This window comes from Protopterus annectens, chromosome 10.part0, assembly GCF_019279795.1.
Source record: "Protopterus annectens isolate FY-2018-M chromosome 10.part0, PAN1.0, whole genome shotgun sequence".
NCBI classification, from domain to species: Eukaryota; Metazoa; Chordata; order Ceratodontiformes; family Protopteridae; genus Protopterus; species Protopterus annectens.
In genome coordinates, this window is record NC_056744.1 from 1,060,753,292 (window position 1) to 1,060,774,763 (window position 21,472).

The 21,472-nt window shown below is 35.8% G+C and overlaps 1 protein-coding gene across 1 annotated transcript in view; it reads left to right on the forward strand.

The window, feature by feature from the left end:
• Positions 1-21,472, forward strand: part of LOC122813474 (cytochrome P450 4B1-like) — a 561,508-nt gene that overhangs the window by 247,703 nt on the left and 292,333 nt on the right. The window contains exon 5 of the mRNA XM_044085809.1: positions 11,615-11,739. Within this exon, the coding sequence (XP_043941744.1) occupies positions 11,615-11,739 (125 nt within the window). The remainder of the gene's footprint in view (positions 1-11,614; positions 11,740-21,472) is intronic.

The window sequence follows — 21,472 nt, forward strand, 5'->3', positions numbered from 1 at the left end:
CCTATCATTGTGTATATCCGGATCAAATGATAGTTGTATGGGCATTTTATGACTTGTCATTATTTCATATGGTGAAATACCCGTTTTGCTATTTGGTGTTGCCCGAATACCCATTAAAATGCCAGGCATATGCTGTACCCAAGTATTGCCTTTTTCCAAGTATGCCTTTTTTAGACATTTTTTTAACGTCCGATTCATGCGCTCTACTACGCCATTGGATTGTGGATAGTATGGTATATGAATTCTTTGCTGTATGCCCAACAAATTACACATTTGCTTAATGAGATTACTAACAAACTGTGGACCATTGTCTGATTCTATGACATGTGGCCACCCCAATGACAAAAAATGCTGTTGGCTTTGCTGTCATGATTTTGGTAGGAATTGCTTCTACCCATTTTGAGAAAACATCCACTACTACTAGTAGGTATCTATATCCTCCTGTTGTTGGAAAAGGACCTGCATCATCTGTTTGAACTGCATCCCATGGCCCATCTGCTGGCTGCACCCAATGTAACTGAGTTTTTTTGCTTTTAGCATTTACCTGTAAACAGATTAGACATTCTTCTACAATTAGCCTACAGACCTTTTTTAGATTCAGGTTCCAATATTTTTCTTTTACAGCCACCCATAGCTTATCAGCTCCTACATGTCCCAGTATTTGGTGATTTAATTTGACCAACTGATGTGCTAACTGATACGACACATAAGGCAACCGTAACCCTTTTGTAGTGGGATATACAGAGTATTCTTTGGCAGTACTCCTGCAGTCATACATTGGTCTGTTTCTTCTTTTAAACCTTGCTCTCTTTGAATATTTATGAGATCTTCCTTAATTGATTATTGGTCTAGGTGTTTTAGGATACTAGCTTCTGTTTTTATGGCACTAATGTCTATATTAGTGTACACATATCCTGAAAAATGTTTCCCCACTTTGTGCTGCTTGTTTTGCTAATGAGTCAGCCAATGCATTTAACCTGAAAGTTTCAGTTGTTGGTTTTGGGTGTGCTTTTACTTTTAAAATGCTGTACTGTCCTTGTTGATTTGACATTATTATAACTTTATGTATGTCTTTTAATACTTCAACATGGTGTAATGGTTTGCCTACAATGTCTAGAAATCCTTGTCCATATGCAGTTTTAAACAATTTACTGCATCGGCATTGTCTGAGAAAACATTAACAGGATTATAATCCCTTAGCATGTACAGTACTGCCTCCAATCAGCTCTTTGAGCTGACATATGCCTTGGTAACTTAATTAGTTCGGGAGAACCCATCTGTGGATTTTCTGGAACTACAGCATATCCTGTCCAGTATTTGCCTTTGTCCCAATACCATGCTCCATCTACAAAGATGGATGGTTTAAAGTGGTCACAATCAGATGCTAGAAATTGTACATCCGGAGACATTATTTTTTCTAGGCAGTTATGCTGCTTTCCTTCATATCCCATGTGATTTTTACAAATAATATTTCCCCCTGTCTGAATTACAACAGTTTTCATTCAGAACAGTGCCATCCATTTTGCAAAGACTGCCTAAAACAATCTGTGATTTTATTCATTTCAAAATTATCTACCTGAGTTTTACTGCTTGGTGTGGTGTTTGTACTATAATACTGGAAAATATAATCAGATACTCAGTTTGCTTAATACCCCAGTAAATGGCTAGTAACTGCTGTATGCAGGGGAGATAGCCCAATTCCACTGGGGACATCTTCCTGCCACAAAAAGTAACTGGATGTAATGTTTTCTCCATTCTGTTGTCTTCACCATATGGCCATTCCTGTAATAGCACCACAGATAATGTCTTTTTCCCTGCTGCTGCCTGTAGCACAAATAGCAACTTTGGTGTGGGTACTATTAATTCTGTAGCTTATGCTAATTTTACTTTCATTTGTAAAAATGCCTCCTCTTCATGGCGTCCCCACTCTAAAACAGTGGAGCTATTCTATTCTTGTAACATTTTGTAAAGAGGAGCAGCCACAGCTGCATAATCCTCTATAAATTCCCTATTGTAATTCATGATTCCCATGAATTTATGTAGATCTGCTACAGTCAGTGGTCTTTCCATTTGTAAAATGCCTTGCACACGCACAGGGCAAGGAGACTTTCCTGATGGTTTTATAATAGTACCTAGAAACGTAACTTCTTGTGACATAAAATGAATTTTTTTCACTTTTAACCTTAAACCGTGCCTGCTGTACAGTATGAAAAATTCTTTTAAGAAGCTTTACATGCTCTTCTACTGTCTCATATCGGCTTAATATATCATCAGTGTAATGTAACACTGAATCATCTTTTTCAAAATGTTGCAGAATGGATCCTACTGTCTGGTGAAAAATATCTGGACTGTTTTGAAATCCTTGAAGTAACCTTGTCATGACATATTGCTTGTTTTTAAATGTGAAGGCAAATTGTGGCAAATCTTATTTTCTGAGTTGTACTGCAAAAAAGCCATTTGCTAAATCTATTATTGTAAACCACTTACTTTGTGGCTTGACATGTGCAGCCAGCTCTGGAACTCCCGGAATCAAATGTGCTCTAGGAGTTGTGCATTGATTAACTTTCCATAAGTCAATAACAAGATGATAACTACTGTCTTTTTTTCTTGACTGGCCAGATCAGTGAATTTGTGGGACTGTGGCCCTTTTGTATAATTCCTTTCTTTCCCCAGTCTGTAATACATTTTTCTATATGTTCTTCTGCCTCCCTAGGAATGGGATACTGTTTTTGAAATGGTGGTATATAATTCTGATCACTACCTACCCCTACTGGCATTTCTAGTTTTCTACTATCACTAGGACCCTTGGACCACAGGTTTCAGAATTGCTGTTGTAAATGTTGCCAAGCATCCACATTGTATTCACATATCCTGTGGGCTTGTTATGTTTTTCAGGTAGAGAGATTGCACAGCAACCTGCATTCTTCTCTCCCTCTCCTTTTTTTTATATCTCTATCTCCTATCCGCAAAATACTATTAGGCAAGTCAGTTACTATGCCCAAAGGTCCTAGAATGCCCATATCAATAATGGTAGTTGAGCAGGATAGATGGCGTCTATATCATATTATCGTACGATGTAAATAGCGAATGCTATTTCATTGTACCGATAATATCGAAACAACAAAATATTGAACAAATGGAACAGCACATTTTTTTCCAGGGAAAAAATTTGTTGCTCCATAAAAAAAAAAAAAAAAAAAAAAAAAAAACTTAAACACAAATTTAAGTGGGGGGCTTCACCTCCCACACCCCCCTACTTAAATATACCAACTCCGAGATCACACCATAGTGTAGGAAATGGCAAAGTCCCAAAGATGGCCCACCAAATTTTTTCCCTGGGAAAGAATTCAATGTTCTGTGACTTCACTATTTTGCCATTTCAACAGTATCGGATCGACTAAATAGCATTCGCTATTTAGTCTATTCTATAGTGTCATATAGACCCGGATAGATGCATTAAAAATACACCATTCCATGTCTGTCCTTGGTTAAATTTTATGTCTGCATCTTGGCTACTCACTTAAATGCTGAAATGCAAACCTTTTTTATAGGATTTACAGGTAACTATTTGTGATGGATACTGTTGCTCCTGTGTCTAATAAGAAATTTATCCATAGTGACCACTCTATCCAGATATCAATCAATGGACATCCATCTCGACCCTTTTTAATAGTAGTCAGGATAGATACCAGAGTGGGGGGGGGCACACCCATATTGTAAGGAGATCCACTCATCCTCCCCTTTATTGTCAAATGCAATATGACACACTGCATGTTCTTGTTTGTCATCTTCCCCTGTATCTGAGTGATCTACATATTTAGGTTTTTCAATCACTTTTTGTAATTGTTGCCTAGCCATCCCTTCTGCCTGCTCTACCAGATATTTTGGATTTACAAGTGAGGCTTCTTGAACATCTATGGGACATACATCCCTTTTTCTTGTGTATTGATGGCCCTTATAGCTGTCTTTACCAATATTGTAAGTCTCTGTGCATAGACCTGTTTTTCTAATTTTTCTTGCAAATCTTTTGGTTCTGTTTTTGGAAACACACCCTGTTCTTCCTTCTTTTTACACCAAGCTTTGTAATGATCACAGTTTTGCTTAACATGCCATATTTTCTTAAAGAAACAAACATGTCAGTGCCTTTTGTTCATTACTTACACCCAATCCTGGTGTTACAGACACAGGAACAGTAGCTGGTGGTGGAGATGCAGCTGTACCTGCTGATGGTTGTTCACACTATTGCCTTCCCTAGTTTTTAACCTCTCCAATCACCTCAAATTGTTCACTACCCTCTCTTAATGGAAAGATATAGTGTGAGTATAATGTCCCATCATCGGATATAGTCTATCCCCTCATTAATTTTTGTACCAAATCAGTGAGGGTATTTGAATTTTCTTCATAAATGTATTTAATATCTCCTGGGACCTATTTGACTTGCCCTAGAAAGCAATGTATTAACTGTTTTTGTATTTCTGTTTTTTGCATGTCCCTATCTGACTTTTGATATATTATCTGAAATGCAAGTCTGAAATGATCAGCTTATTTCATTAATTTATCTGAGATGGTGATTTTAAAATGATTTAACAGCTTAGCTGTGAGAGGCTGCCCTTGTGTATATGCCATAAGAATGGCTGTCATAAGTTCTACTTTACTGTTTAACTGATGAGTGTCTTTCTTTAACTGAATTAAAGTTTTAAAATACTTGGAAATAAAAATCCAGAAAAATCTAAATAATGTGTCTGTACACACATCAGATCCTGCTGTGTACGCTACACATTTTTCAAATGCAAGCATATTGTAAAATATGGCTTTTTATCATTCCAGTGTGGTAAACTTTGTAATAATCTAGACTGTGTATATGTAGATCTGCAGTTCTTCCCTGTTTTATAACTTGTACTGGTTTTGTATTTTGCAATTCTTCCTTAAGTTTGTCTATTAGAATGGTGTTCTGTAAATTAGTCTCTGATAGTTCAGTTATTTCTTCCTCCTTATCTTGTAAATGCTTTTTAAGGTCTATAATCTCTCTTTGTAAGTCTTTTCAGGATATATGATACCTTTTACTAGAGTCTTCTGTTGACTGCAGGGCCCTGTGCACTTTTGACAGAGTTCTTGCATATAATTTCTGAACTTTTTGAACTCACCTTGTTTGTATCTCTTAAGAATTTGTTAAATTCTTCTGTTAAGTGATCAAGAACTTTCCCCTATCCTCCAGGTTACCAGCACTGGCTTTATTTTACTGCTGTACATAATTTTTAAAGGGTGTAACAAGCTCTATAGAAGATTCTGTCAGTAATATATTTGACTGTTCTAACTCTGATATCAATGCAGTAACAGAACACAATTGTTTAATATCTGGATATAGCATAAGCATGTTACCTTTTGTTGGTTTGTCACCATTAACAGGTTTGTCTTTACAGTCTAATCTTTGAGCTATGGCCTGCATTATATTTTTATGGCATTGCACACAAAAAGCAGTTTCAGATGATTTACACAATGAACATTTATTATGACATGCTTCATTTTTTTTGTTTCAGATACCAATTAAATGTTACAACCTCCTTACAAAATGCCTGAACATCAACTTGCCCTAATAAGGTTTTACATTTACTAATGTACTGTGTATAGCAACATTGCATTTTTTCCATATTTTGTATGGTTGTTCTGAGACATTAAGAGTAAAGCTTTGTTTACATTTTGTGCTGTAGTCCCTAATGGCATCCATACTTATATGTGACACAGAAAAAAAGTTTTAACACTTAGCAAGAGAACAGGTGATCAGGCTGCTGTTGCAGATGGCTGGAAATTTTTCCGTAGTCACTCGAGAAGCTGGTGAAATGAAGCTGGCAGTGGGTGGCTTCGAAACCTTGTTCTTCACCTGTCTTGGAGAACTATTGGCACTATGACTTTCCTGCATGGCATTCTCTCTGGATTCAGATGTCTGAAAATTGTACTGCTACAAGCTGTATAAAAGCTGGAGTGCTCCTATGTAGGACTCACTCATATACACAACCTTTAGTTACTGCACCTTTACTAGGGTGACGCTATGTAGGCATCACTCCCCCTATGTTCAAATGCAGGCTAGACTCGCCATTGAAAAATTAATTATGTAGGTGCCGCTGTGCTGCACTTGTTGTACTGGAAGCAAATTCCTCTTAAAACATAAAGTGATGTTGGCTATTTACTGCTGAAATCAAAGTCTGGCTATAACAAGAATTTTGCATGACCGTATCTGCAGTCTGTTTATAACACAGAGCCTTGCAAACTGCACTGATGAGAAAATATATTTTGCAGCACAATACTATTTTACCTTTAGCACAGTTATTATAATGATTTATTCTTATAACAAATAACACGTACTACTGTGACAGCTTGTAGCATTGATGTTCAATGTTTACTTCACGATCACCATGAATGGTTATTTTCTTACAGAATACCTTGGAACAAGTGTGTTCCTACAAATACCTCTAATACAAGTTGATTTTTATAATCTTTTTATACTTTTTTGGATCCTGTTTTTCTTCTTTTTGGACTTTGTACAGAAACATCTGTATGCTGATGCTTGTATTTTAGACTTGTTTTTAAGGAAATATCTTGTGGGAAAGCATGTACAAATTGTTTTTTCCTGCTGACTATGTCCATTTATCTGTGAGAAAGTATGTCAAGCTTTTTCTAATATTGTGACAAACATGTTTTTAAGAAAACATCTTGTAAAAAAGCATGTGCTGCTGATTTTATAAAAAAAATGTCCAGTTGTCTGTCAACTTCTTTGCTGATAATGTGGGAGAACATGTTTTTGAGGAAATAGCTTGTAAGAGAGCATGTAATGCTGATTTTGTAAAAAGCATGTCCATTAACAGATGTTCCTTGTTTTTCAAAACACAGAGCTATGTCACATAGTATGGATGCTCATTACATATCGCTAAGCTCTATTCCTACATTTAAACAAGCCTTTATTTTATGCCTTATTTATTTTGCATATTTTTAGCAGAATTGATTTCAACCTTTATTAATTGTTTAGCACACTCTAACACTGTTTAGGCCAGAATTCTTCCTGTCAGAGAGCTCTTTTAATATATGATCTTTCGTGATGGTTGATGGTCCGAATCCCTCTGGTATAAGCAGGCTTGGTATAGTTGTCTGTGTGGTGAAATTTTTCACTAAATTTATTTGTCAGTATATTGGCAATATCCACTGGATCAGATTAGTTAGTACCATTGTGAATAAGCTCTAAGCAGTGTTGAGATATTCCTTATTCTGTTGATGTAAGTGAAAAAAAAAAGATCTGTAGTTGCCTTTGACTTCTGTTTCAAGTCTGAATACATGAGGCATCTTCATTTTGCTGATGGCCTTTTTTAGATTCTTAACTAGATGTTTGATGTCATCCATCACATGGTGGTCTTTTCTTTTCTTTTATTGCATAATATAAGAAATTATACAATGGGCATTGAATATAGGGTCTATATATTAAATTATCGAAAGTTGAATTCACCGAACGGTATTTTTATCGAAAATACCATTCAGCAAATTCTGAATATTGCGATCGCAGTATAGTGAAGATTGGAAAATTTGCCCTTTCCTCACTGTAGTGAGATCTGGGAGTTGGTATATATAATTAGCGGGGGGTGTGGGGGCCACAGCCCCCCACAAGAGCAAATTTGCTGAATGGTATTTTCGATGGAAATACCATTCGATGAATTCAACTTTTGATTATTTAATATAGATCCTTGAATATATTACCCCTTTTGGCATGTTTCTGTTTAAACATATTACTCAGCTTGAGATTATATAACTAAAAAGATCAGTGGAGTCACAAATCTTAGACAGAACAGTCTGGCATCTCTCTCTGTCTCTCTCCTTATATATATATAGTTCCTTATAGACTGTTCTGTGGAGATCTGTATTTAGTCTTTTGAGTCATGAAAGATCCAACAATCCTCTTTGATCTCTTATTCCTTCAGAAAACAAATGATTCTTTAAATACCCAGTTAAAGGAACTAAACCTTTATCATCAGTTAAATGCAACACTTTGGCATGATAGAGTCATGTCCCAATGTATCTCCTATATCAAGAGCAAATGGCTGTTACATTTAAAGTAAATTAGCACACTTGCTTCTTCAAAGTAAACCTAAATAATTGGCTGGCCAGCCTCATATTCACCTGACAATACTTTCAATTAAAATTCTATATGTTATAGCATAAATCTTCTTCTTCTTTCGGCTGCTCCCGTTAGGGGTCGCCACAGCAGATCAACTGTTTCCATTTCTTCCTGTCCTCTGCATCTTGCTCTGTCACACCAACCACCTGCATGTCCTCTCTCACCACATCCATAAACCTTATCTTAGGCCTCCCTCTTTTCCTGTTACCTGGCAGCTTCATCCTTAACATCTTTATACCCTGCATCCTTCCTCAGCACATGTCCAAACCAACGTAATCTTGCCTCTCTGGCTTTGTCTCCAAACCTTCCAACCTGGGCTGACCCTCTAATATACTTATTCCTAATCTTGTCCATCCTCGTCACACCCAGTGCAAATCTTAACATCTTCAACTCTGTCACGTCAAGCTCTGACTCCTGCCTTTTTGTAAATGCCACCGTCTCCAACCTATATAACATAGCTGGTCTCACTACCCTCTTGTAGACCTTCCCTTTCACTTTTACTGGTACTTGTCTGTCACAAATCACTCCTGGCACTCTTTTCCACCCACTCCATCCTGCCTGTACTCTCTTATTCACCTCTCTTCCACACTCACCATTACTCTGACCTGTTGATCCCAAGTACTTAAACTCATCCACCTTCACCACCTCTACTCCCTGCATCCTCAACATTCCTCTATCCTCCCTCTCATTCACACACATAAATGCTAAATGTTAACATTTCGGTTTACGAAAACTAATGTACAAGCTGTTCCCAAATTTGCTTATTGAATGCCACTCCCTGACAGTTTGGAAATGTCAAATTGCTGGTGTCAGTGCCTCCGTTACTGAAAGGTTGCTACTTTGAGCCACTTTGCAGCTTAGCATGCATGCCAACCAACCTAATTAATTATTAATGAAGACTGTATTCAGAGTCCTCATTCATAGTCACATAGTCCCAAGTAGCCAGAGAATATCAATTTGATGAAAGTCTTTATGAATGGTTACTTTATTTAGTCAATCCAGCCCTTAGGCTTCATGATGTGAAAAATATTTTTATCTCCCCTGCATAAAACACTGTAGCAATCGTGCTGAATAAATTAATTTTCGTAACATTATTCATCATCAGCAATGTGATTATTCATCTCTTCTCTTTTACATTTCTAGAATCTTCATAACACAATTAACTTCATATATTGAGTACCAAATGATTTGGATATTTTTATTGCAAGTCTGACCATTTTGCTAACAACTTCAGAATGCCATCATGCAACTGCATGTAAAATGTACATGTAACAGTTTAGCAATAATTGAAAATGCTGTGTCTCCATGCAATTAATTTATGAAGTCTGACTTTGAGAGCAAAATCTTCTCAGTGAAAATGATGAGTCTGAGAATAGTTATGAAAGGCATTTCATATGTGAACGTTTCCCCTAATCATGTTTATCCTTTTATTAGACCTGTAGGGGATACCTTACCATACTCTCTTCTGTGATGAGAAAAATGATTTTATGTTTGTGTATTATAGCAATAACCCATGCCTGGGTGTGGGTAATGCGGGATTTACTTCACCCTCGGGACCAAACAAAGACAACCGTGGGTAAATCCTGCATTACCCACACCCAGAAGTGGGTTATTGCTATTATACTATGACATTATTTAAGAAAAGAAATAATTACTTTTCTTAAATAATGTCATTGTATAATGCCTCTTTGCTGCCCTTCTGCATCTGTCTGGTATCCGCGGCAGTTCTGATGTACTGCACATGCCTATGCAGTACATCAGAACTGTGGTCAAAAGAAATGGAGAAAACAAGATCTCCATTGCTTTTTACTGTTTCACTACGTTAAATGGGTTTAACATAGCGAGACAGCTTTAAAATAAGCAACGGAGATGTCCGTTGCTTATTTTAAAGCTGTGTCGCTATGTTAAATCCAATTAACATAGCTACAGGTTTAAAAAAGCAACGGAGAAAGCAAGATCTCCGTTGCTTTTACACACTGTCACTATGTTAAAGGAGTTTAACATAGCGAGACAGCTTTAAAAAAAGCAACGGAGATCTCTGTTGCTTTTTTTAAACCTGTGTCGCTATGTTAAACTCTTTTAACATAGCGAGACAGTGTTTTAAAAGAGACTTATACTAATGGAAAAAGACCGGGCGACCGGACCTTTTTCCATTAGTATAAGTTGATTTACAACGTGCACGCTGGCCAATCAGCATGCACGTTTTGGAATATTAATGGGGGGTCATGGTATAATATAAGATTTAACTCATCAGAATAGCTGTCAGTGGCAATGACCTATGGTTAACTAAGTCATCAGAGCAAAAGTTACATCAGACCTGTGTTTGTCAGGATCATATTGTGTTATGTGCCTTTTTAACAGAAGTCATAGTCTACGTAAGTGTATACAGTATATTCAGAGGATACTCTTTCCTGTGAGTAAAATGTTAATAAACTTTACCATGTATTCAACAAAGGGGAAAAAAGTCTGTCCCTCTTTTGTTTTTGTTTTTTTTTAATGCTGAGGATACTTCAGAAAATTTCATGATTTTACTGTCCTTTTTTTTTATTTTTTATTTTATTTTTTTATTCCCTAGTCAGGTATGGTAAACTAAACTAATGAACATACAAAGTGGTATCCCCTGAGACTCTGTATAAAGATGAACACAATTGCAACTGGAATTTAGTATCCACCTGATATGGTCTGAAAGATATTGAGACTTGTGGGAAAGTTTGCAAATATTATTTAGAAACATAAGCAAGATTTCAGTATATCTCTAAGTATACATACGGCAAGTGTAAACAGGTGACTTTCTAGGAAACAAATGAAAGTTGAATGCTGGTTAAACATTTTGCTGCTGATACTGTGGGTCTACCAGAAGATGGCATTGAGATGCAACAGCTTGAAATATCTTTGCTGTATTGTGGCATAAATATTTTATATTTGAAATCAAACATAAAACAAGAATGAACTTTTCCCATTTTGAAAATAAACAGCACTGAGTTCCTTCTAAATAGCTTCACAGTTTTTGTTTTTTCTGAACTCTTATGTTTTTTTTTTTTTTGAGATATAGATATTCCTATGAAGCCTGCTTTGGAAAAATAAGTAAAAAAAAAAAATTAAGGACTCAGCATGCATTCCCATTAAAGACTGAACAAAACTGGGACTAGAATAGGGTGGCCTAATAGTTAAGGTGTTTGCCTTACAAACATGAGATACAGGGTTTGAATCTCACAGGAGATAAATGGCTAGGCTTAAAATGGCTCGCAAGGGCAGTTAGCCTAGTACTAACCTATGATACCTATGAAATGCTGGTTACAGCACAGATAGTTAAGTCTGCTTTCACCATGAACAATTTGCATTGTTGCAGCTTCTGGTATTTTTGTTTTCAAGTGTAACACTGACATTGCACAGCTAAGGATCACTTTTACTTTGTATGTTTACCAGAGTAATTACTTTGTGATTTTTTTTTTCAAGGATAAATGGGAAAAACATATTACTGTGAACAATTCCTTGGACATATACCAGGATGTCAGCCTAATGACTCTGGACAGCATCTTGAAATGTGCTTTCAGCTGCAACAGCAACTGCCAGATTAAGAGGTTAGTATATATCTGACGGTAGAATTAGTCTTGTTCTTAAAATTGCAATGATTATCATGCATAAGATTTCCACCATCAAGTAACGGACAAAATAAATGGTCTAACAACCTTGCCTGCAACTCACAGCCAAACATCTTGAAGACCAATAGTTCATAATATTGACATGAAAAATCTATGAACCTAAGGATTTACTTATTTACCCATCCCATTAGTAGTAGTTACTTATGAAATTCAGAGTTGAGTTGAACCTCTTGACACAGAGATGGATACCCCAAGGAAACACTATGCACAAAAACACAATATGTTCTTGGAGCAGATATGTGGGAGTTCCAATCATACAGACAAGCTTAGATTTAATACTGGATCTCTGAGCTAGTAGTACTAACCAGCATACCACTGTGCAGCTGTGTTTGTTTTGTTTTGTTTAGGTTCATTATTACATAGTTTAGGTAGAGCCCATTAGGCACTTTTCAGGTGCTGCCTAATTAAATGACTTGATCAGAATTATGTGTATGAAAGTAGAAACTAATGGAAGGAACCAGAAGACTATAGAATAAAAGTCAGTAGCAGCTCCTAGGGAATCGGTTAGTGCTCTGGATTGTGTGGAATGCTCCACATTTGTGATCGATTAAGTCCCCTGTTCCACTGTTTGCAGCCGTGGTTCCGCTTTGCGATTTTTTGTCAAGTAAGTTATTTTCTCCCTCCCGTTATATGCTTAGTTCATCACAGTAGCCCAGTTGGTGCTTGTGAGGCGAGTAAGGTAATATTATAGGCCTATGCTTTTCTGAAACCCACAATTGTTATTCAGACTTTCACTGTTTGTGTAATTTAGAAGTATGGCGAGCATCAATAAGATGCTTAATTTCTTATAAGAATAAGCACTTTGGTAACTGTATCTTTTGCAATCGCCTAAATGTAGAGCAAGAGAAAACAAACTCTTAAGTGCAGTTGAGCAACACAGCTACCCTTTCCCTACCAGCAGCATACCTCTAAACTGTCCAAATGTTTGCCTCATATTTTTGGTCTTTACATCGTAAAATCTGTGGCTTTCTAGCAAATCGCTAGAATGATCTGAGGGTTGAAGTCACTAAATAAATGACATATATTTTAGTTACAGAGATCATATCATTCAGCAAAATGTATGCAGGAAGAATTCAATTATTGTAGCAACTTTCTAAGTTTATAAGAGTAATACTAATAATAGCTGTCAATTCTACCAACAAAATTTGGAATAAAGTGAAAATAAGGAAAAGGCCCTGAATTGGGGACACATTTTAAATGATGGCACTATTAACGTATAAATTCACCAAATGATTTCCAATTTTAGGAGGAATGGAATAAAACTTTGAGAAACATCAGGGGCGTCTCTACAAAATAGGGAAAGTTGAGATGTCTCACTATTTTTGAACCTTTGTCCTCCCTTACATCAGGCTTTGTACAGATTTCTTGTGCTAAGAGTTTGAGAGGTATGCCTACCTGTGGTAAACATGTTTTTTTTCCAATAACAATAGAGCAAATATTGACTTTTGAATGACACTTATTTTGAATAATCGTCATTGTTGAATGGTAAGAAAGTCAGCTTCCATATGATTAAGAAAATTCTTTTGAGAAGGTGATATGCTTACAGCATTAGCTTTACTAAGATAATATTTGACATTTTCATTGGTAAGAATTAGCTTAGTATGTTGCGGTTTTATTTAATTTTTTTAAAAAAAATCAGACTGTAGTGTACAAATATTAATATAAAAAACCTGACCTTAAATGTGAATTCTCTATTTGTTTATTTCTGGTTAGGACAGGAGATATGTACTTGAATTTATTTCTGTTCTAGTTTTGCAGCATTGAAGTATTTCCTGGTTACATTTATGAAATACAGGATTGCTGCTGTTTACATTTTCATCTAATGCAAAATGATACATGTACTACAGTAGATAAACATTATAATTGATTTGTAATTCCTAAAGCATAATAATTCAGTGATTGCTAAAATATATTGAGATCACGATAATTTAACATTAGTGTAACTTACCGTGACAAAGGGAGATACTACCAGCACAGCTATCTGGAATTTTGTAAATAATTAAAATGTCATTTGTGAATACCAACATGATCTATATAACATGCTTGTGTTACAAATGTTTTCAAACTGTATGTCATGTGTATATCAATCTAGGTTTGTACAGACGTGTGCTGAAAAGATATTTTATAAAATACTGAGTTTAAAGATGTATACAATATTGTAGCTGTTTAAATGTATATAAAGTGGGTTGAGGACCTGGCCTACTCCGACTTACACCAGGGACTCATGCTAACAGTGGGTGCTGTGTATGTGCTCCTGTTGGCCAGTGTATACTGGCCATAAACCCCAATGATGTGTCCAGTTGCCCACCAAGTTAGGAACTGGGAATTTGAGCTATGCTGTTCACTGGTATATTGGCAGGTTAGAATAGCAGATTATAAAATAAAGGTTTTGGATCTGAGAAGTGTCTTATTGAATTTTTACAGATTTTCTACCATGCTCCATGGCAGTGGCACGTTTCGCGCAGTGCAAAAATAGGCTGTTCCACATTTTGACCATTTGTCACACATTGTTAGGGTCTGTGTCCCACATTGGCCTCCTAAGAGATTGGTTGTTGATGAATGCCGGGGTAGAGGTAGGGAAACAAAGGTAGAGCATAACATATCCTCCTCAGCAGCAGAAACAGTTGCCAGCACCACTCACTAGATTCCCGTAAAATCCATGCCAGGCACAGCTCACTCCTCAAACTGTTTAAATTTAGCTACTGGCTTTGTCCCTAGTATGTAGTACACAGTAATGGATATGTCCCTCCATATGGATGGCCTTACAACCGGTCCATATATTTACAAACATACATATGCATACATACACACATACAAATCTTTCAAGCATTGACATTAATGCCCTTCTAGACTGCAAATATACCAAAACAGTTGTTCCCACAATAAGTGTCCAGGGTGTTCTTAAAAATATCTAAACTAGTGCCTGCTTTATTTAATTTCATAGTCTAGTCCATGCATCAGCTGCTCTGAAAGAGAACCAGTTTGTGCACTTCTCATTCCTATAGAATCTTCTGCATAGGTAGTCTGATTATCCTCTACTATTTTGATAACCCCAAACATTCCCAGAGGTTGCTGTCCCTAAATGCCCTATATACCTGAATAAGTCCCCACTTAAAAATCTGTATGAGACACTCTACATTTTCAGATATTTAAGTCTTTTATAATAACTTAAATTTTCACATTCATGAATGCCCTTGGTATATTTCTGCTGAATCTTTTCATTTTACACATGCTTGTTTTCTTATAAGGATTCCTTATTGCAATTCCATATTCGTGTGGTTCCCAAGCTCTACAGCTCTCATAGTTATCTTCCTATGAGCCTATCTAAGCTCTCAACAATTTCTATAGCTTCTCTCTAAGCTCTCAACAACTCCTACAGCTACCCTCACACAGCCCAACCTTGTAAAAATTGTAAATAGCATTCTACTGTTGATGTGTGTATGTAAAGCGTATTTGCATTTTCTTAAAAGGTTTGTATGTAAACTGTTTCCACACCTAACACATATCTGTTTTCCTCAAATGAAACTGTATTATCCTTATCTTCAGGTTTAATGACTTTGTTAACGATGCATGATATTGAATGCATTTATGAGTAACTATTCTACATAATATTATCTTTAATATTAACTATCAGTTGTGTCTAAATTGTATAATGCATCTTGGAGCTTTTCTCCCCGGGCCTCCACTGAAAATGGGTCAGTTCGGCCCAGTGGACTTCCCCGGTAATCAAATTGCAAATAAATAAATAAATAAATAAATAAATGTTTGGGTCTAATGTAAGTAAAAAACAATTACTTCATAATTTCTGATTTCCTAGACTTTATAAATCTTTTATACAACCAATAGTTCTATAACTGTCATTTACTAATTGGTTGATATGATTAGAAAACCTCAAAGATGGACCTACCCAAATACCCAAGTCCTTAAATGAAACTACAGTTTCAGTCACTGTGTGCAGTATTAAATATTCACCTTTCAATTTATGTCTCCCAAATCTCATATGCTTAGTTTTTGATGTATTTATCAGTATTTTATTCTCCTGTGTCCAAATAGGTAATTTAATCAAGTTCTTTTGCAGGCATGCCCTATTTGTAACACATGAAATCAGTTTACCCAATTTTAAGTCATATGCATATAGACTGTAGAACAACTTTATTATTAATGCTGTTAGAATTAACAACCATCAGAGATGTATCAAATGTTGCTGTCTGTGAACTGTTACATTTTTGGCCTGGCAAAAAGCCTGCCTTGTCTTTGTCAAATATTGCAAAATATCTACTGCAAAAATTATCCTCCCTGATCTTGACAAGTGCATACCATCCTATTTAAACACATGTGCCCAAAATCAGGCTCAGATGCTCTATGCATTTCCATTTTTTTAAATGGGATATTTATTCATGTATTTATTTACCCAAAAATCTTTTTTGTTGATAGCAACCTAACTATTAACTTTCTTTATATGATTTGTCAAAAACACTCCCTAACACCTGTGCAAGCTATACTCTCTAAAAGGGCTGTAAATTCCCTACTAACAGTCAGAAAGTCATTACAGATGAGATCATTTATACTGATATGAATAAAAACAGATCTGTACTTCCTGGGACCTATCATCCATATAAGTCTCATCTGGAGAGCTATGCAATGTGTTATAACTGATGTCATAAACTGATATCAAGAACCATGTTAGACCTGACCACCAACAGTTTGGTTTTGTGAAGGTTAGAGTCTATCTGTTTAATCTGGTAAATTTCTTTGAAAGATTTCTGAGACTGTAGATGGTAGGTTTTTGGAGCCATTGCCCATGCTGGCAGCATACAAAAGCTAAATGCTTTAAAATTGACCCATATTTGATAAGAAGGATAGCAAACTAATTGAAAGACAGAACCCACACAATGTCAGTTGCAGGTGCTTTATCAGGAAGTAGGAAAATGACTAGCAGTATCCCTCAGGACTCTGTGCTTAGGCCTCTTTTTTCATCTTCACTTCTCAGATCTCTAAGCATACTTCGCATCAGTCAGGCTAGTTATCAAGTACAGTGTCCATTTTGAGATGCATCTCCCTAAACAAATTAAAAAGACCCCAAATTCTCCTAACTAAAAATATCACAGGTCTAAAGTCCTGGAATAACGAAGAGAGGCTGGAAGATCTAGTCTTTAATTTAGTGTCTTACAGACTTTTGAGGGAAAATTTCTGTCTTGCTTTCCATGCCATAAGATACCTGATTGTCTTGGACCTCTTGCTTCTCCACATTCAAATATCTCTATCAATACTAAGAACAGGGGCCTAAATCTTCACTGACAGATAAATACATTCAATGTTTTATAGTCTAGCACTTCCCAAATCTCTAGAGTAAACTTCGCCAGCATGTTAAGCAGTGCAACTCATTGTCTTCTTTTAAACATAAACTACATGACAAAATGGTTATCCACAAATTTACTTAAGGATTGACTGGTATGGATCCCATGGAGAAAGGAGGTGCTACCTGAGGGAAGGTAAAGAAGAAATGATTACAAGACCCAGTTACCTTGTAAAATCTGTGACTTTTGAATCTATGATGAAAACTTAAGACAAAAAGTAAATATTAATCAGTTGTGCAGCATATGTAAGAATATGGGTTTGTAAGGGAAAGTATGTTAATACTCGCCCTGATCCCATTGTCTGTGTTTGTTTTGGGAGGTAGACAACTAAGATTCAGAAAGGCATAAAATAAATTTATTCAAGTGGCCCAGTAAAGAGGAAGTAATGCGGTAAGCATTGATCTGTAGACAGGAGTTATTCCACACATTTTTTGCTCCTGTTTTGTTTATTTATGAAGATTTAATTATGGATAAACAATTTGTTCAATATTGTTTGGTTTTAGAAGAGAATTATTTAACTAATGGTAAGACAGGAGTTAAATAGAAAGAAGTGCAAATGATTAAGGAATATGGTAGAGTTGTAAGATGTGGATAAAGGAAATGGTTGAAGTAATTAAATCTGTACCATGTGGAAAGCAATCATACATGGCAGGCATTTATTTGTTTCCTGAAAACATAAATATAATTGCTCTCAATTTTTGTAGTGTGGAGCATTAGGATCAACACTATCAAAACTATTAAAGATCTGTGTTAAATAAATAGGACTAAAGACAAAGGAGGAATTAACATGATAAAGCCAATAGTATGTTATTATTCATGAATTTATTATTAAAGTTGAATTATTCAGAGGGAGCATTTTAAGATATAAATATAAAAGGGAGGGAGATGTGCTGTCAGAACAAAAAGAAGATAACTGGTATACAAGAAAGCATGCAGAACAAATAATTGGTAATTAAATACCAGGAGGAATAAGAGTGAAAAAAATAGAACAAAAAATTCTCATGAGTGGGCTTTGATGTGTGAATTCATACATCAGAAACAGCTAGTTAAGGCAAAAATTAAATTTAAGGCATAGGATGAAAGCACCTGCTTGTACACAGGATGCTGGGTAGAAGGAAGGAAGGAAACAGCACACCTTCCTAGGAAGGAAGGAAACAGCACACCTTTTAAATTAGTGGATGATGAAACCTGCTTGTACAGGATGCTGGGTGAAGGAAGGAAGGAAAACATTCACACCTTAGGATGAAAGCACATGCTTGTACACAGGATGCTGGGTAGAAGGAAGGAAGGAAACAGCACACCTTCCTTAAATGTAAAAATATTTGTTTTCTACAAAAAGGTCGGAGTGTGACTAGCAGTGGAAGAGGAAAGTATAGACGAAGCACTTTTGCTGCTATTATGAGACTGTGAGTAGAAAGGTTTAAGATAAATGAAACACCTGCAATAGTTTGAGTCTAGGATTAATAACTTGGTTAGATTAGAATTTTTGCAGCTGCTTCCTGGTATCTGAGGCTCTGTCAGCAGGACTTATTTGCCAATATTTGCAGTGAGCAATGTCAATGAATTCAAGATATTTTTTTCATTTAACTACCCTGGTTTGCAAAATCAAAGGATGATCTGAAATCTGAAAACCCAGAGATGAGGTGGCCTTGCTGCCTACTGTAGTGATATAAGGGGTGACAAGCTTGACAAATTCCTAACTCTGAAAAAAGTTTCTGTGTTGTCCTACCACCTAAGTCTGTTCCTTCAAGTAATATCACACACTGCAAGAATACTGTCTTAATCCTCTACTGCTATGGTGAGTACCTCATATATATGTATATATACTTATACATATATATATATATATATATATATATATATATATATATATATATATATATACGGGTCTACTTGTAATGGCCGAATTTACTAAAGGCCGATTTATAAATGACTGAGACTAAAATGCCAAACTTACCAAAAGCCAAAAACCCACAAAGTCGAATTACACTTGGCTGAGTTTCATATTGCAAAAAGGAAAACTGGCGAACGTGACAGTGCAAACACCAATTTGTGCTTCCACAACCCGAAGTAAGCAATCATAGTGCAGACACATGAACAGCCGCAGTAGACACTTGCGCTTAGACTAACACAGTATTATGAACAAAAAGTTGCTTTAAAGAAAATAACTTCCCAAGCATTTCCAAACTGTGTGTAGTGTTGCTTTTTCAATAACGTAGCGATCGTGGAAATATATTCCAAACATGTATAATGTTCCCTATTAGCAAGCACACATTGAAATTGCTACTGCCATTTTATCAGTTTACATTTTTTAGGTGAAGCAGGACATTCAGCAATCATTCAAGCCCGTATTTCATCCACTCTGTTTTGCTCATGAGCTACAGATGACAGTATACCATATAGATCAGTCATATACCATCCAACCAAACACTTAAACTGCCTATGCCACACTTCAACACTGTTTTGAGTTCATGGTAAGAGCATATCATTTAGTATGGACATTTTCCAGAATGAAATAGGGAACAATGGAGGAACCAACAAGTCTCAAAAGTATCAGAATTCAGTGCCCAAGAGAGCAAAGCTCCAACCAAATACAAAAGGATAGTCGGGCACTAGGAACCACACCAGTGAGTGACCAACACTGAATTTATTGTCCACATAAAACAGCACCACCAAACAGATGCTTTAGACTTATTCAAAGTTTCTCTTAATTCTTTTTTCTACTGCAAGCTTGAAAATTTTCAACTGGGGATGCAACTGCGGATGCAATGGGGGATTAAATGTACTTTTCCTTCTCAAATCATTGCTTTTAACTATTGCCTTATCTTTATCTCTTCCTCCATACAATAATTCAAGGTTCTTTTTTCTAACAAACAACTTCAAGTCTATGAGAACTTTACTAATATCAATTTTATTGTTCGGCACAAATTTTAACCCTTTCATAAACAGCCTAAAGTATCTTTCATCGATTCCCAAATTACTATAATTAAATATGCTATAATTCTGATAGGTATATCTACAACCCTCTTGTCCTATACTTATATGGTACTCCTCATCTTGAACATATTCAACATTCTCATTGGTAAATATTACCTCCTCCCTCTGTGTTGGTATTGGACAGCAGATTTGTTTTTTATTCTCTCTGACATCCTTAGGTTGGGAAACTCTAAAGGGTCATTCAAATCCAAGTTAAATTCCTCATCATCACAATAATTATTAAATGCATCCCCTTCATTAATTCTTAAGTCATCCCTTTTATTATAATTATATATATATTTATTATTCCTATTTTTAATTTCATCCCTTTCAAATGGTTCAGCTTGTCTATCATTCTCCCATCTTGGTTTCGGGTAAAATCTATTTTCTTTATATTCAGCTATGTCCATAACAATCTTTCTATTCTTACATCTAACAATAAACATACATTTTTCATCCACTTTTTTCCTTATATTCACATACTTTTCTTTTTCCCCTTCTACTTTTAAAAGTAGGTCATTTACTATTTCTTTATTTGTCTTTTCTATTTTCCTAAAAAGCTGGTCCATTTCAATCTCATTTCCTTAATAATAACCCTCATGATGGAAAAACCACAATGATCAAAAATTTTAATTAATTCCTTGAAACTTTCTGTTCCTTCTTTAATATTATTAGGGTATACCCTTAGCCCTTTTGGTACAATCTCCATTTGCAAACATTTTTTTTAAATATTTGTTATCCAAATCTAAAGTTTTGTATTTTAACATGTAATCATAAATGACATTCAGGTTATATTTATAAGTATTTTCCTCATCCAAAGCCATATGACAATCATTATTGATGTTAAATTCAATATTTTTATGTCAATCCTGCCATTTATTACTCTATAAATGTATTTTACAGTCTCACAATTATTTCCATTGTTATTATCACCTGTATGTTGGTGACGGCCAATATTTCTCTTTTCTTTGGGTTAAGTCCCTTCTTTATGATAAGAATCCATTGTAATAACTGTTCTTTCCTCCATAGAGGTTTGGAAAATGCACAGAATTCCAGTTGGAGACATCCGCACCTCAGAAACTCCATGATTGCCCTCATCTTGTCATCCGGAAGCTTGTAGATCCTGTTCTGGCATTCTTTTTTGCCTTCTCACTAAGGTCACATCCTCTTGATTACCAGGCAATGACTCTAAACTCCTGGAACTCAACAATTGTGAAACACTACTATTCAGTAGCTGTACTATAAAGTCAACTCTCCAATGGCATTTTTAAGTTCAGAAACATCAATTTTACATTTGGCTCCTTCAATTTGTTGATTGC